The following is a 14,684-nucleotide window of genomic DNA, read 5'->3' on the forward strand; positions in this document are numbered from 1 at the left end:
GGTCGGTCTGCAAATAGATTCGATGGGACGGGTATTATCGAAGCACAAATAATCGATAGCAAAGTCCGTGCTGCATTGCCCTGACACGTACGGTTGACGATAGAAAGTGCAGTTGTAGTCAGAGGAAAATTTAATTGCAGTTATAAATGCTTAATGCATTGTTTCCTATAATTTATCGTTTTAGATAAGTTTGATCTTTCCATTTTAATTGCTTGAAAAAAGTGCTTGATATAAATGTATAATTAATTTCAAGTAGCAACATATTTTACATGAACAATTTCAACAATGGACCTACCCATTCAAAGTACCAGGGAAAATTTCGTTGAACTTTTATCTACTAATCTAAACATATTCTTGATTGTTTTTAAGAAACGAATCAAATAATAAAATTTATTGAAATATGAAATAAAAACACTCAAAACCTGCCCTTTTGCCTTTAAACCTTTACCAAGAGCTAGCCGACAAAAAAAACAACATCACAATGTTAACCATGTCCTCAAAATGGCCAAACTATATGAGTGAATCATTAAAACAAGTGAGAACATGATTCTAGAGAACATGATTCACCGATCAAGAGCTGGATAGTTGGAACATCGGGCATAATAGCTAGCCTGTACTAATCCGTTCATTTTCCTTATACTAGGTCAGACATTGTCTACACCATTTTAGCCCTTTCTTAAACACTCTTCCCTTCGCTATGGCCAGTGACACAGCAGTGGTATATCCTTATCTCATGACCTACACGACATATGCCCTTAATTGCATGATGAAACGGCCAACCTATCGCTTGTTCGTTGTATGAGATGATGCTGTAGAGCAGCTGTTGAGGTTTGCTCCAATAGTCGGAGTGTGAACATTAAGGACCCTTTCCCTTTCCAATCGCAACAAACCACGGGTGCCACTCCTGGGAAAAGGAAGCGAAAGGGGTAAATGAATCGCTTCTCTCTTTTTTTTCTTGGTCACTGATAAGAAAAATACCCAGTCCAATGGTTGTGTTTCAGCGTGAGCAACACTTAAATTAATCACATTCGGCTAATTAGTTCAATTTGTCCCCGAAGGAGAAAGAGAAGAAGGAAACACGTTTTCTGTGTGTCTGTTTCTTTCGAGCGTATCATTTACTACCATCTAACCTCTTCTGCGACCCTTGATATAGCCCTCTATTGTTATGGCACCAAATGGTATAAATCATTGATGAGTTTGTGTTTTGTTTTTCTCATTCGCGATAAGGGCTCGGCGCTACGACGGGTTCCTCCGCGGTAACTGATAATTTGCTTCTACCACGGATCATGTTTCTAATGACCAAACAAACCCATCATCCAGCTTTCCCATCCGACGGCGTCCACCGGAATGGTGATTATTTTCTATCGCCGTTCCCATCTATCAGGGCACGCGCAACAGTTGATACGGAAATAGTTTTAATGTATTTCTTTTTTTACAATAACGGCAACGTTTTTGAGGAGTTAATGGTCGTACAAACAAAGTCTAAAACGTGGACAAAATTGAAATACAAAAGTAAACATCATCAAGAACAAACCACCAGAAAGTTTTCGGTATGTCGAGAAAAAAAATGGCATCAACAAGGTACAACATTATTTAAAGCCATTTCACGGTCTACACCTGGCCAATTTTTACCGCGATGCATATACGGAATCTCCTATTCCAGTGCGCAAAAATATATCAAAACAAACGATCATTCATTAGTGGGAAAATGTTATCAACATTGTTGTTAACAATAAACCGACATTTCCGTCATACCGTTTGTCCAGAAAAATGGATGGCCCAGGGCTGGTTTCATTCATGCTTTCGGTGGGAATATCTTCCTTCCGTTATAAGAGAAGGGCCAGAACGTTCCATGATCGATGCCACCCGTGCGTATCAGCGATCCAACGTCAATCGGCGGCACGTGCTTGAAGCGAATCAACAATAACATATGTTCCCTTACAGCACGTGGGCGGCTGGATGATGTTCATGGTGCAATTGAAGCAATCAATTGCTGTTTTTTTTTTTATTGAATCCACTTTGTCTACAAAGATCAGATTGATTGGAAGAGGATGGGACGAAACACTCCGGAAGGGATTATGAAACACAATATTGATTCTAAACAGCGAGATTGAAGAAAACATGTGAAGATAGGATAGGTTGACACCATTTTTATTACATTTGCATCAGCTCTTCGAAAAATCGGTATATCGAACGTATCTGATTGCTTCAGCTGAGGCATGATAAGGACTGACTTCATGACAGCAGGACAACTGTTCTGGAAAATCGAAAGACAATAAACGACCCCGAACACCCTCGGGAATGCCCATTCCGCCCACCACATGTTCGGTGGCTGTAAATCGAGAAGGTGGCTAAATAAAAAAAAAACACCCAACCCGCCAGCAGCAACAGTTATCTCATCGAGAGGAAGCGTGCCAAATTCAAACGGGCGTACATCGATGGCGCTACGTTCGAACCGGCAAGAGAGCACGCGGGTATCAGCCGGTCACCCCCCACCCCCCCCCCCCCCCCCCCCCCCTTCTGCGGTAACACGTCGCAACGATAAGTTATCTCGGTTCAAAAGTATGCAACAGCCTATCGTGGGTTTACACTTGAAGTCGATGCGCTCGAACAAGCATTGCCCGAGGGAAGGAAAAATATAGTCAAGATAGCAAACATAGCCAGACAAACAAATCCCAACCATGAACTGAAGTGAAACAAGAGTGCATTTCCAACAGTACGAATTGTAAGCATTATTTGATGCACTTTTTAGATCATCATGCACAGTGAGGACGTGCGCTTCAATCAGATACATTTGTGGCCATCGTTTCAAATCTTCAACCATTCAATTAAGATATGTGTCATGCGGGTAGCAGCTTTTCGTAACGCCAATTAAAAGACCAATCAAAAGGCCCGCGACTGCAGAAAACATGACATGAAACATGCGATCGTTGGGCATGCAGTAAACAAAACAGTAGGAAGAATCATTTTATTAAGAAAAACTTCACCAGAAGTAAAAGATCACTCTGCCAACATATGTCGTTTGTGTTACAAGGAATTACAATTTTTTTAATAATATTCATGCACGAAGGTGGAATAGCAAGACGTTAAGAAAATGTCTTGAAATATTGGTTCTTTATTGTTATCCCTCAAGCCAGGGATCGGCATATATTTCCTAAAAAGGACGAGATGATTAAAAGGAACGCGAAAGCGCGGAATACCTTAAACGATGATTTAATGTTTTCAAAATAGTACCATTTGAGTGGAGTTTGAACTTTCCAAATAGTAAAATTACATAAAAAGTGGCAAAAGATAAAATAATTGAAATTCAATCATTTTACTTTTTCAAACAATCCTGACATTGTGAACAACCCCGATAAAAATTGAGATGGGCTTTTTGTATAAATCACTAAATTTTTCTTAAGTATCGGATAAAATCAGTTGCCGGGCCGGACTTTGCCGACCCCTGCCCTACGATGACGCTTTTATCTAAATTTTTAATAGAACGTAAGAAATACGGAAGCATTGAACAAAACGGTATGGAATTATGGATCTTGTAGGGTCACTGCTGCACCCCCAACCGGAGGGAAGTGGTCTGCCTGCGGTCTGTCGCGCAGGACCGACCCCGTTTGTCTCACCGGCGTTCCGATCGATAGGATTGGTCAAGTGTTTATTTATCATTAATGACTGCAAACCTTCACCCAACGAGGAAGATAGATCGACGATTGTCGCACGCGTTCGATTTCCTTTTTCCGCCCCTGCCGGAAGAAGAAAACTTATAACGGAAGGAAGCTTTTCCATGGGATTCGAAAGAAGACGTTTCTGCGGACGTCGATGGAATGGTTTACGATGCGCCCGGCCGAAGCCATCGGGGGTAAATAATAAACAAGTGCCGTTTATATTGACACGGTAAATATAACCTACTTCTAATTGTCGTCGAACCGGGTGTGTGTGGCTAGGAGAACGAACATGGCCAGTGTTTGGTGTGTTTGTGGAACACTGTCTATTTAATCTAGTTCACCCAACGCAAATCAATTAAATTGCACAATAAAGTTAAATGTATGGATGCAAAAGAGGAATGTTCTATTGGGAATAACATTGCAATAGAATGTTAACTTAGATGACCATAATGGTAAAGGTCACTCCGGTCAGTAGAAAACATGGTCGCATCATCATTCAACAAGCTTCTCAACCAATAATTTTCCTTCGCACTCTTGGTTGGATTAACGTTTTTCCTCTTTTTCCGCCTCCCAAACGATCGATGCAATAATGCCTAGATACACCACATTAGAGGCAAAGCGTAGATCATCTCGCCCATTATCGTCCGGGTGTTACAACGCGCGTGGTTGCATCAAACAGCCACACCACATTTAATGGAGATAATTCTGTTTGCCCAGCCACGATGCTTCCCGACGGTGACTTGCATTTGCAGAAACGATCAGAGGGAACGTAGGGGGAAGAAGTTTACCATGCGAGCAGTGCCAGTTGTATGCTAGAAAAACTGATAGCAAGTTAACCGACTTCTTTACCATATTTATCAACAATCCTATGACTCGGCTTACTAAACAACTCAGGGTTGACGATGGTATCAAGGGAAAGAGGGGCTTCACGCGGCTATTTCGCAATATGTTTCATCGGTTGAAACCGGACGATCGTTCCGAGTTGTGATCGAGGAAGAGCAGGGGGTTTCCCAACGGGCTGTTTGTCATCCATCTTCGATGCTTCGTTCTGTTCCCGTCAATCTGATTCCCGGTGATTTCCGTTTCTGATCGTATCCCTTCCGCTTTCGCTTGTCACCCGGTTGTATGACCTCCATCAGCCGCTACCGCCACCACCACCACCAACAAGCCGAGGTCAATAGCACCGAGGGCACAACGTCGGTTTGGCGACCAGGCTACAAACAAAGCAACCCGATATAAACGCGAAACCGCTGCCAAGGAAAACAGTGTATCGCGGGTTTATGTAATATTATGTGCATGAGATCAACTAGACACACACAGAGAAAGGGATGAGATTACTTTTCGGCACAGGTTGATCGTTCTGTGACGCGATCTTAGCACCGCGTGGTTGGTTGTTTTCGCTCGCAGCGTCCAGAATCTGTTTCCCATACTCTAAAATTTATAGAAAATCCTATTATCAAACACCAGCACTTACCTGTTGCCCCTTAATGTAGTTTTCTGTTATGATTCCAATTCCACCGGCCACCCGGAATAAGCGGTGTCGCCTGTCGTTCGATAACCAGGGAATCCAATTTAGCTACTCTTCCGTTTGACTCCACTATATTGCGCTGGCGGTCAACATTCCACTGGTGCCACACTGTACCACTCCACTACCCTTTGCCTTCCGGTAAAACCCGGACTAACAATTCGTACGGTTGTGGAAACTTTTATCGCTTCACGCCTCACTCGGGAGGATGTTTCTAGAACCGGCTCCGACTCTTCGGCACTACCATTAGCTTTTTTTGGGCGAAGCTAGAATGCCATCCGTGTTGTTCCGCACGTTTCGATATCTTCCCTTTTATCTAACACTAATTGACTGGATGGTGGAATAGTAGGCAACCACAGCGTTATCCATCCACCCAATATCGAGACGCTGGCCTCAGCACGTACACAAGGGGTTTGGGGTAATAATTTATTGCCCTCGGCCTTTTTTTTCGTTCGGTGCTATCTTGCCGCACTTCTAAAATGTGACCGAAAACGACGATGTGCCCCGGTCGGCGACTGCGAAACTAATGAACGATTGGTGGCGGACGGTGCGGTAATTAGAGGAAGTCTCCACTGTTTGCTCGCACAATCACACTGTACGGAAGGACACCACGAAGCGGGGGTGGTTAGTAGAGGAAGCCGGCGCCTCGGGCACGCACCGTCGTAAATAGTCCGCACGGATGCCAAAAGTGCGATCCCTACGTTCCGAAGTCTCGCGTCCGACTAATCGTTCCGAACTAGTGAAAGGTCCGACCAAAGCGATTGCTTTCCAGGTTGGTTCATTCCGAACAAAGCGCTTTGATTTTAGTAGAAAAATAAAGGAAATTTTTGACAATCGTTCTTTGTTTTGTTTATGTATTCAACTTGTCGGTTATTGTTATTTTCAACAGTGCTGTTTTTATCGTTTTCAGCTATGTTTTGCCTAAATAATATGTAGAATGTAAAAAAAACATTTTTAGGTTCATTTTTGTACTCAGTAGCACCAAGGAAAAGAGACATGTTAAGCTGTGGTGATCTAACCTGTAGTTCCAGTAATCTTGGTATCTACTTGTAACGTCACAATTTGAAGGGGCAATCGAAAGCAATTTATAATTTCAAATATTTAGGTAATGTTTATTTCATTAACCCTGAGCTTGCCACTTTACAACTTTCTATACTACTTGCACTCTCTAATAGTAACAAAATGTAAACTGCATGTTTAATAAATTGTTTGGGGGATTAAAAGTTAAAAGAATCGCTTTTCATGACATTCCATTTTTCGCTCACTGCAACGGCAGCTTCTGCTCCAACTGCGCCAGGGTATTAAAATCCGAATGGATCGCTCCAATTTTTTTCATCTTCAACAAATCGTTCAACAGCATATGAATGGTCTGTTTGGTCTTCGGGTAGTTCTTCGCGGTAGGTGATTCCAGCAGGTCTGCCTTTTCATCGTACGCCTCTAAACCTGTCGAAGAAAACGGATGAAGATTAGAACACCCATCGTGCAAGTGGTAGAAGTTACTTCTTACCTATTATTTGCGCTTCAATCGCCTGCAATCTGCCCATCGCATCGTTCTGCTGCTTTTGAATGTGATCCAGCAGGATCGCTTGACACTCGGCTGGATCGATCGGTGCTTCCGGCACTGGAATCTGTGGCATCTGCTGTGGCTGTTGCGATGTGTCTCCACCGGCCGTTAGTTGCGTTCCACCAGCTACAGACACCGATGGGTCGTTTGTTCCACTGCGCGGTGGACTCTTTTCCCACTTTTTCGACCACAGGTACATTTTCGGGTGATCCTTGTTCTCCGCAATGTTGATCTTCACCTGCAGACTGTGCATGAACCGCTTCAGCTCGAGCAGGTTTCCCGTTAGCGTGTGGCAGTTTTTCAGTATATCGAACCGCTGCGGGTGCTTCGAGTTGCCCGAGTGATACTTGGCCACCGGTAGCTTACCCTCGTACAGCCAATCCTGATCGTGTGCGTACCGCTTCGACGGGCGACCCCGGTACGGGTACCGGCATATGCTGCACACGTACGTGTCCGGTACCTCGCTGCTGCTGCGAATGTCCTGACAGTAGGCATGCTGCCAGCAGAGGCACATCTCGCACTGCACCATCAGACCGTCCTCTTCCGTTATCTTGCACAGACAGTTGATGATCTCCTCCTTGCGCATCCGCACAATCTTGATCAGCTCGCCGTTTTCGTCCACCAGCCCTGAGCCACCGCCGGTGACGCTCGCATTGATCGATTCATCGTAGAAACTTGCGCTCGTTTCGTGTCCAAAATCTGCGCCACTAAACCCGGCAAACGGTCGTTCTCCCACGAACGAATCGTTCGCACCGAGCACCGGAGCGGACCGGTTGGCCAGCGCTCGCTGGGAAGATGCTTTTACGCGCTTCACCTTTTTGGCTGAGCTGCCACCCTTTGTCACAAATCCACGCCGTACTTTGTTTAGGCCACCCTTTGGCTTTTTCTGTGAAAAGAGCTTAATCTTGGTGATCTTGCTTTGCGATCTCGACTGCTTTGTGGTAGTACCACTGCTTCCCGGGGTTGCCACGGGAGTGCTGATTTCAACCATCGATGCTGTTTGTTCTACCATCGATGGTTCCGGTTTAAGCCCAGTGGAATCCTCTTCCATTTTCGCTGTTACGGCTTGACTTCCCTGTTCCTGCTTCATCTCCGCCGGAGTCTTTACGTCCTGTCCTTCGACTCTGTTGTCCACCGATTCCAGGGTTTCCTCGCCAGGTTCTACTTTGATACTCGTCATCTTCTCCTCCCTTGCCTTCGTCGCCGATCCAACGTTCGACTTGCGGGCAGCCGATTTCGTGGGATGTGCGTCGAGCAGATCGAGCGGATTACGCAGCGCCGCCAAATCCTGCATGTTCGGAATCTCTCCCAAGCCCTTCGCTAGCTCCTTGTGGTAGTGTTTGATGTGAATCTGCAGATGGTTTTCCTTCCGGAACGTCTTCAGACAGTCCTCCTCCGGGCACTGGAAAAGATTATCGATGATCTTCACCTTTACCGAGCCAATGTTTACCTCCGTGTTGAGCAGCACCGGTTCGGCGGCGGGCTTTGGGAGAAAACTGTCCTTGTACTCCTGCGTGTAGTGGCAGAAGCCCAAATCTTTGGCCCGCTTCCTGTGCAACCCAAAGTCGTACGTGCTTTCGTCGTACGGTTCGCCCAGTTCTTCCATGTACAGTTTAGTTTCCTTCTTTGAACGGAGCATTTTGCCCGAGGGAGTGACCAGCACGGTGTCCATCTTGCCGTATGCCGTAACGCGCTGGAAGATATGCTTCACCCAACCCTCCGGTAGGCGCCAGTCGGGAACGACCACCGTGTACACGCGACCCCCCGGTAGATCCAGCTCGGACTCCTCCCCTACCGGGTAGTCGTTCATCCAATGGCAGCACCATTCACCGTCCTTTGGAATCTCCGGCAGGTCGCTCAACTTCACCACCTGAGGAATGCACAGCTGGCTGAGGGAAACCAGTGGCACCGGAGCATCCTTCGCATCGCCCTGCTCAGGTTGTTCCGTTTTCACCTCCACGGACATACCACCCTGCTGGTGTTGCTGCTGCTGCTGTTCATCCGCGGTACGTGGCGCGGCTTGTTCCGCCTCCGTCGTCGGCTTTAATATGGGCTCTTCCGTTCGCTTCAGACGACTGATATGCGTCGACTTGCAAATTTTGGCAAACCCATCGTCGAACAGCACCTCGTACATGTCGTTCTCCAGCACGCTCTTGATGGTGGCCTTAAACTTGCGTGAATCGCTCCACCGGGCAAACACCTTCTCGCCGATCGCAAAGTTACTGCTCTGCTGTGGCCGCAAGCGAACGCTGTCCATCGGGATCCACTCTTCGTTTGTTTTCGCTTTTTCCGCCTTGTCGAACTGGACCAACACTTCGCGCTCCTCCGTGTCCACCTCGAGCAGGCTGGCCGGATGCCAGCGGCCGCTGAAATCTTGTGCCTCAATTTTCGCTCCCGGTGTGAAATCGATCGACCCTTTCTCAGCCGGGCTAGTGTTGGCCCCATCTGCAACGGTATCGCTGGTGGGAGTACTTTTCGGTGTGGAGGACCCTCGTTTCGGTGTTTGCTTTTTCGACCCGGACGGAGTCGACGATTCCAAGCGAGCCTGCTTCGAGGGAGTCCTTGCTGACTGCTTGCCGGCACTACTAGCCCGTTTTGCTGGAGACTTTGAAGTCGCCTTCGCGCTGCTCCGTGCCGGGGAGTCCGTTTTCTCCTGCTTGATCTTTACGCCATCGACCGGCATAGTGTCGTCATCCTTGTCACCGACTTCGTGCTCAAATTCCTCTTCCTCTTCGCCTTCCTTCGGTTCACTCTTCACCAACGCTTTTGTTGCCTTCGATCCGGCGGATCCCGGAGCAATGGTCCAGGCGAACACGGTCGGAACGACGCCAAACTTGAGCACGTACTTTTTTCCCTTGAACTCCTGGAAATCTGCCTTCCGGAAGTGGCGGCTGCACACGTTGGTCGTTTTCGTAGCATTGTAATTTTCCGGCAGGTGGCAGGCGGTGATCCACTGGCGTTTCCATTCGTCGTTAAAAGGGATTTTGTGGAAGGTAACTCCGCGGTCCTCCGGGCGAGCAGTATTCGACGGACACTGGGGAACGATGCATTTGCGAATCCCCATGATGAGGGTATCGATAGACCCAGGAAAGCAACTACACACACTGGAGAAATAAATCACTTTAATAAAGAATTTTAACTAATTCCGCTTTGTTTCTGTTTAATCATTTGCAAAGCAAAACAAAACGACGCGAGTTTTTGTTTTTCTGTTTTCAGAATTTTCGCATTTGTCAATGCCTTGCGTCTTTTGCGTTTATAACATAGGGTTTAGAGTAGTGTTGGCAGAATCGGGATTCGGATGATCCGACTATTCGATCCCTAGACGGATTCTAAAGATTCGAATCCCATTTGACGAATTCTAAAGATTCGGATCCCATCTGACAGATTCGAAATCTTTAGAATCTAAAGATTTGATTCGATTAGGATGCGAATCAGATTTGATTGTTTTTGTTTTTTCTCTCTCAAATTGGCGCATAGCGGTGGGTAGTTTGAAGATGAAAAATCGGTAAATTTGGTTAGCACGCATGATATGACGGATTGGGATTCGGATTCGAAGATCCGGATCACAAAATGGATTTGAATCGAAAGATTCGAATCCTTGTAGGGATTCAGTTCCCCCATCACTAATTTAGACCACATTGGTTCACTTTAGCGCCACCTAGCGGAAAAATGGTTATTGAAAACAGTAATTTCAAAAAGATCGTTCAGTTGTTCCTATTGATTTTATTTGTGTGATTGTTTCACTTAACTGGTATGTGAAATTAAAATCATATTAATGTTCATAAATAAACATTCAATTAAAAATGTGTCGTGAAAACAGAATGTAATTTTTTGTAAGCTTCGCATCACGATGCAAGGATTTGCGGTGGGTTAAGTAGGGAACGTATGTTCCTTTTGTTTTTATTTCGGAGAGATTACCGGTACTCGTGAATGTCACCGATTACAGTGCAAAACTAAATCCCCCACCGACCTGTATCTATGTCATGAACACACCGAAAAGGCTACCGTTTCCCATTTTCGATGGACTCCCAAAAAACGCTCCTCGGAAGCATTCCCGTTTTTTTGTTCAACCGTCCACGGTCGTGTGACCAGACGCATGAAATATGCGCCTGCATTAATTGGAATCGAAGCATCGTTACCCGTTGTGCACGCTCCTCGAACACACACATTATGTAACCGGCGAACCCCGCTTACCGATTTACATAAATCATCGCCGCATCGGAAGTGGCGCAGGGCACTGGTGAAGAGGGCATGTGGAACGTTCCGTTTTTCGATGAGCCATTACCTTTTCTACCTTATGGGTCTAGTCGTCGCACTTGCTTGACGAAAGTTGTGGAAGGGCACGCAATGAGCTGAAGTGAAAAACAAAAAGTCACCCACGAATCCGCACGCAATACATACGGGGAGCGTACGTGATGGCGCAGGATTCACGCTCCTCCCTCGCCATTGGGCAAACTGTGGATGCATTTCGCCTGCAGCGCCATCATCGACACGCCCGGTGCATACTGATCGACGAGGTTCGAGATGCTTCGAGCGCCTGGCTCGCTAATGGCGAATATTAGAACAGTAGCGATTTAAGGTAGGGCACCGAGGGTCAACACGAAATGTGTATCTATTGTGCACCAGGGAATTGGCATGCAAAGAGTCCTCTCAATCGGGAAGGTCCTATCGCTACTCGTCCATCATCGGCGTTGTCACCTTGGCATTATTCGTGTACATCCTCCTCGAATTAAACTTGGTTTTCTATCATTTAATGACTTAAGGTTGTCCGTGTGAGTCCCAAATAGTAGAAAAAGCTCTAAACGATACCTCCTTGAACTGACCAGCATATCGAAGGGAAAATTTTTCAAATACCAAGTCTGGAATCGTTTGGATCTAATTCATTTGCAAACCTGTTCATAATAAACGAATTCCTAGTAAAATGATACGGAAAAACGTGTTTCTCCCAGCACCCATAGACTTCCTGGACGTCGCTCGATCATCTTATCGATTCTCTCATTCCCATTCGAAACGGAGGAATGAAGCAGTCCAGGAAGACAAATCGCACATATGATCGTTTTGGTTAATCCAACCTGCCATACGCCTCCCGGCAAAAACACTCCCCATGGATTTAAGGTTCCCAAAAACGGTCGTAAACACTATGCACATCCCTTAGAAACCGGCTTTCATCTACGGAGGATCAGAAATCAATGTCTGAGCAATACGGAAATGGTTTGGTACCCAATATACCTCTGTTAATGCACGCGTCTCCTACACTGGGGAGACGATGTCTGGAACTGACCTACTCTGCAAACCATCATCCCGACACAGTGGCGCTTCGAAGGCCGTCACAAAGCGACAAAAAGGAATTTGCATACAACCGCACCTAGAGAAGATGGTAAAATGAAATAAAACATAAAAATGGTAGGTTATTTTTATTTTTTGTGACTTTTTGAATTTCGATTTCAAAATTGCAATAAAAATATTTAAAAATAAATTTAAAAATATAGGTATACATATAAAAAAGAAATTGTTAAAAAAATGAAGAAAACCCATTCACCAGTTGAGCAGTAAAATTTCACTCAGACTTTATTTGAAGATGATTTAACATGAACAACGAGAACGAGAAATGAAAAATTTGAAACTAGCTTTGAGTTTTGTTTTATAATTTTAAAATGATTCTTACCGATCGTATAACCATGCAACAAATTATAGGTGGCAGGCTATTAAAAATAAAAGAAAACTGCAAGAACATTCTACCTCGATATAAAACCAAAAACGACCATTCAATACCGCAATCTACATACGGTATGAAACGTAAAATTAATTAAAAAAGTTAATAAACTTCCAGGAATGGTATATAGATTTAAAAAATAAATATGAATTGCTGCCAAAAACATTTTTCTTTGTTTTGCAAAATAACAACAAAGACATTCCTTCAGTGAGGACCGATTGGATGGAAGCAAAAAACAAAAACATTCGCGGCAACGGAAAACGTGTCCGGTCGCACTTCATTACATCGGCATGTTTGCGCATCGTGCAACCCCAAACGACCAAACAACCCGGGCGCAATATTATGAATCGCCTCATTTCGATGTATCGCAATGCGCGGTCGGACCACGGAGGATCTCCATCCGGTGGGCCAGGATCGGTGGAGCAGCGTGAATATTTGGCGACACCGTAACACAGACACATGCACACATTCCGCTACAGTCACCCTCCTTCGGAATGGCCCACCGTCACACCAGCAACCGCCAACGACGATGGCCAGTGTGGCGTGATTTAAATATTTGTGTCCACTTTCTCCGACGCAACTGATTTTTCTTTTTCGCGTGTTGTATTTTTCGCCAGTGCGATCCGTTTTCGTTCGATGCTTTTAAATGATAATATCGGACGCTGGCGAGGATGCCTGCTGCTGTTTGTCTTGGAGCACGGCTTCCTTTTTGGCAGGCTTTTCGCGAACGATCGGGACAGGACACACCGCCATAAGGAAAGACAAGGAGAGAACTCGAAGTCCATTGAGCGGTTGCCGTACATTTGGGCCCAACCGTCGGCCACTTTTTGGAAAGCCTTGATGTCGATTATCCTGACGATGATTATCCGAATCGCGATTGGCAAATGTTGACTGTTGGTGTGGCTTCAATTCACACCTTTCTTCGGTCGCAAAGACGAAAGACGAACCCCTGGGAGGGATACGCAAAAGCGGAAACGAATACGATGATGTCAGATTGATCGACCGCCAGAAGCGAAAATAGATCATCAATTTCGTGCCGGCCAGTCGTTCCGCCCGAGATGCTGTCTCCATTTCCCCCGAACACATTTCCGAGTGACAAAAAGGTTACACAATGCGGGTGGGTTTTGCTTTTATTTCTTTTTATCCTTTTTGTTTTTTAGTGGTCAGTTCTTCGGTGGCGCAGAGAGCATGAAAACCATCGGAATGGTTTCGGTGGCAGTCATGTGCGATGCATACGAATGTCGGGGAGATTGAAAGGTCCGCAGCCCGGCGGAAAGTGAAAACTTGATCTTGTCTCGAGCTCCTGGAGAAAGTTTCTAGAATAGAATTGTTAAACCCTTACGGATACGTTGAGAGTAAGGAAATCAAATAGAAAATATTGAAATAAAAGCAAGGAAATACGATCTGTGCATTAAAAACAAGAATATGAAATTAAATATATGAAATTAAACTGATAAATGTATGAAAATGCATTTAACAAAATTCTAAATAATGTTTCAATACTTCTTATAGTCTATACCACATCTGCAGCAAGTGCTAGTGCTTTTTTATAAATAACAAATGCAAGTAAATTCTTAACACATTAACATATAACTCAATACAGTTTTGTGTACAGTTAGTATTGAAATTTCAAATTTAGTTATATCTTTTCTCACTGTTATCATGTTTGATGTTGAGGCCATTTTTATGTACGTACCTGTTTTAAGGGAACTAAAAAGGCGCAACACTTTTGTTTCACTTTTAAATTCATTCAACCCTCTTAATTTAAAATGATTTAAACAAGTAAAAGTTTGGTAAAAAAAAGGTTAAAATCCCGCACCTGCGAGGGTTAAAAAGTGAAAAGGGTTACAAGGTAATCTATCAAGCATTCCAGAGAATCTAGGAGACCAACGCTGACCTTACCCAATCGCGCTTCCCAACTCCTTCTTGAACGGATTGCCGGGAACGAGAATACTGACGGGGGTCACGCCAACCGATCAAGTTGAAGGTGGGATCTAAGCATAATCCGGGCAGCATAAAGCAGTGGAAGACACGCTGCACGTGAGTTGATCGACGACGATGGACAGCATTGTTAGCCCCCTCCGCTCGAAGCCCATCTTCGGTGGAGATCATCCGTCAAAAGATAAACATCACTCATCTCGATGGCTTGGTAAATGCATTCAATGCGCGCGACCGCGAAAGGAGGAGGTTGCATCGAGATACGGAATACCCTTTTCTTCCCCG

At 45.1% G+C, this 14,684-nt stretch overlaps 1 protein-coding gene across 1 annotated transcript; it reads right to left on the bottom strand.

Annotated features, from left to right (window-relative positions):
- Positions 1-6,315: 6,315 nt before the first annotated feature.
- Positions 6,316-9,812, bottom strand: LOC131284768 (uncharacterized). The gene is made up of 2 exons (XM_058313630.1): positions 6,692-9,812; positions 6,316-6,627 (listed from the first exon to the last, which is right to left on the bottom strand). The coding sequence occupies exons 1-2, from the start codon at positions 9,810-9,812 to the stop codon at positions 6,446-6,448; spliced, it is 3,303 nt and encodes a 1,100-aa protein (XP_058169613.1). The 3' UTR covers positions 6,316-6,445.
- Between the last annotated feature and the right edge of the window lie 4,872 nt (positions 9,813-14,684).

The sequence above is a fragment of the Anopheles ziemanni genome, chromosome 2 (genome assembly GCF_943734765.1).
Source record: "Anopheles ziemanni chromosome 2, idAnoZiCoDA_A2_x.2, whole genome shotgun sequence".
In the NCBI taxonomy this organism is placed as follows: domain Eukaryota; kingdom Metazoa; phylum Arthropoda; class Insecta; order Diptera; family Culicidae; genus Anopheles; species Anopheles ziemanni.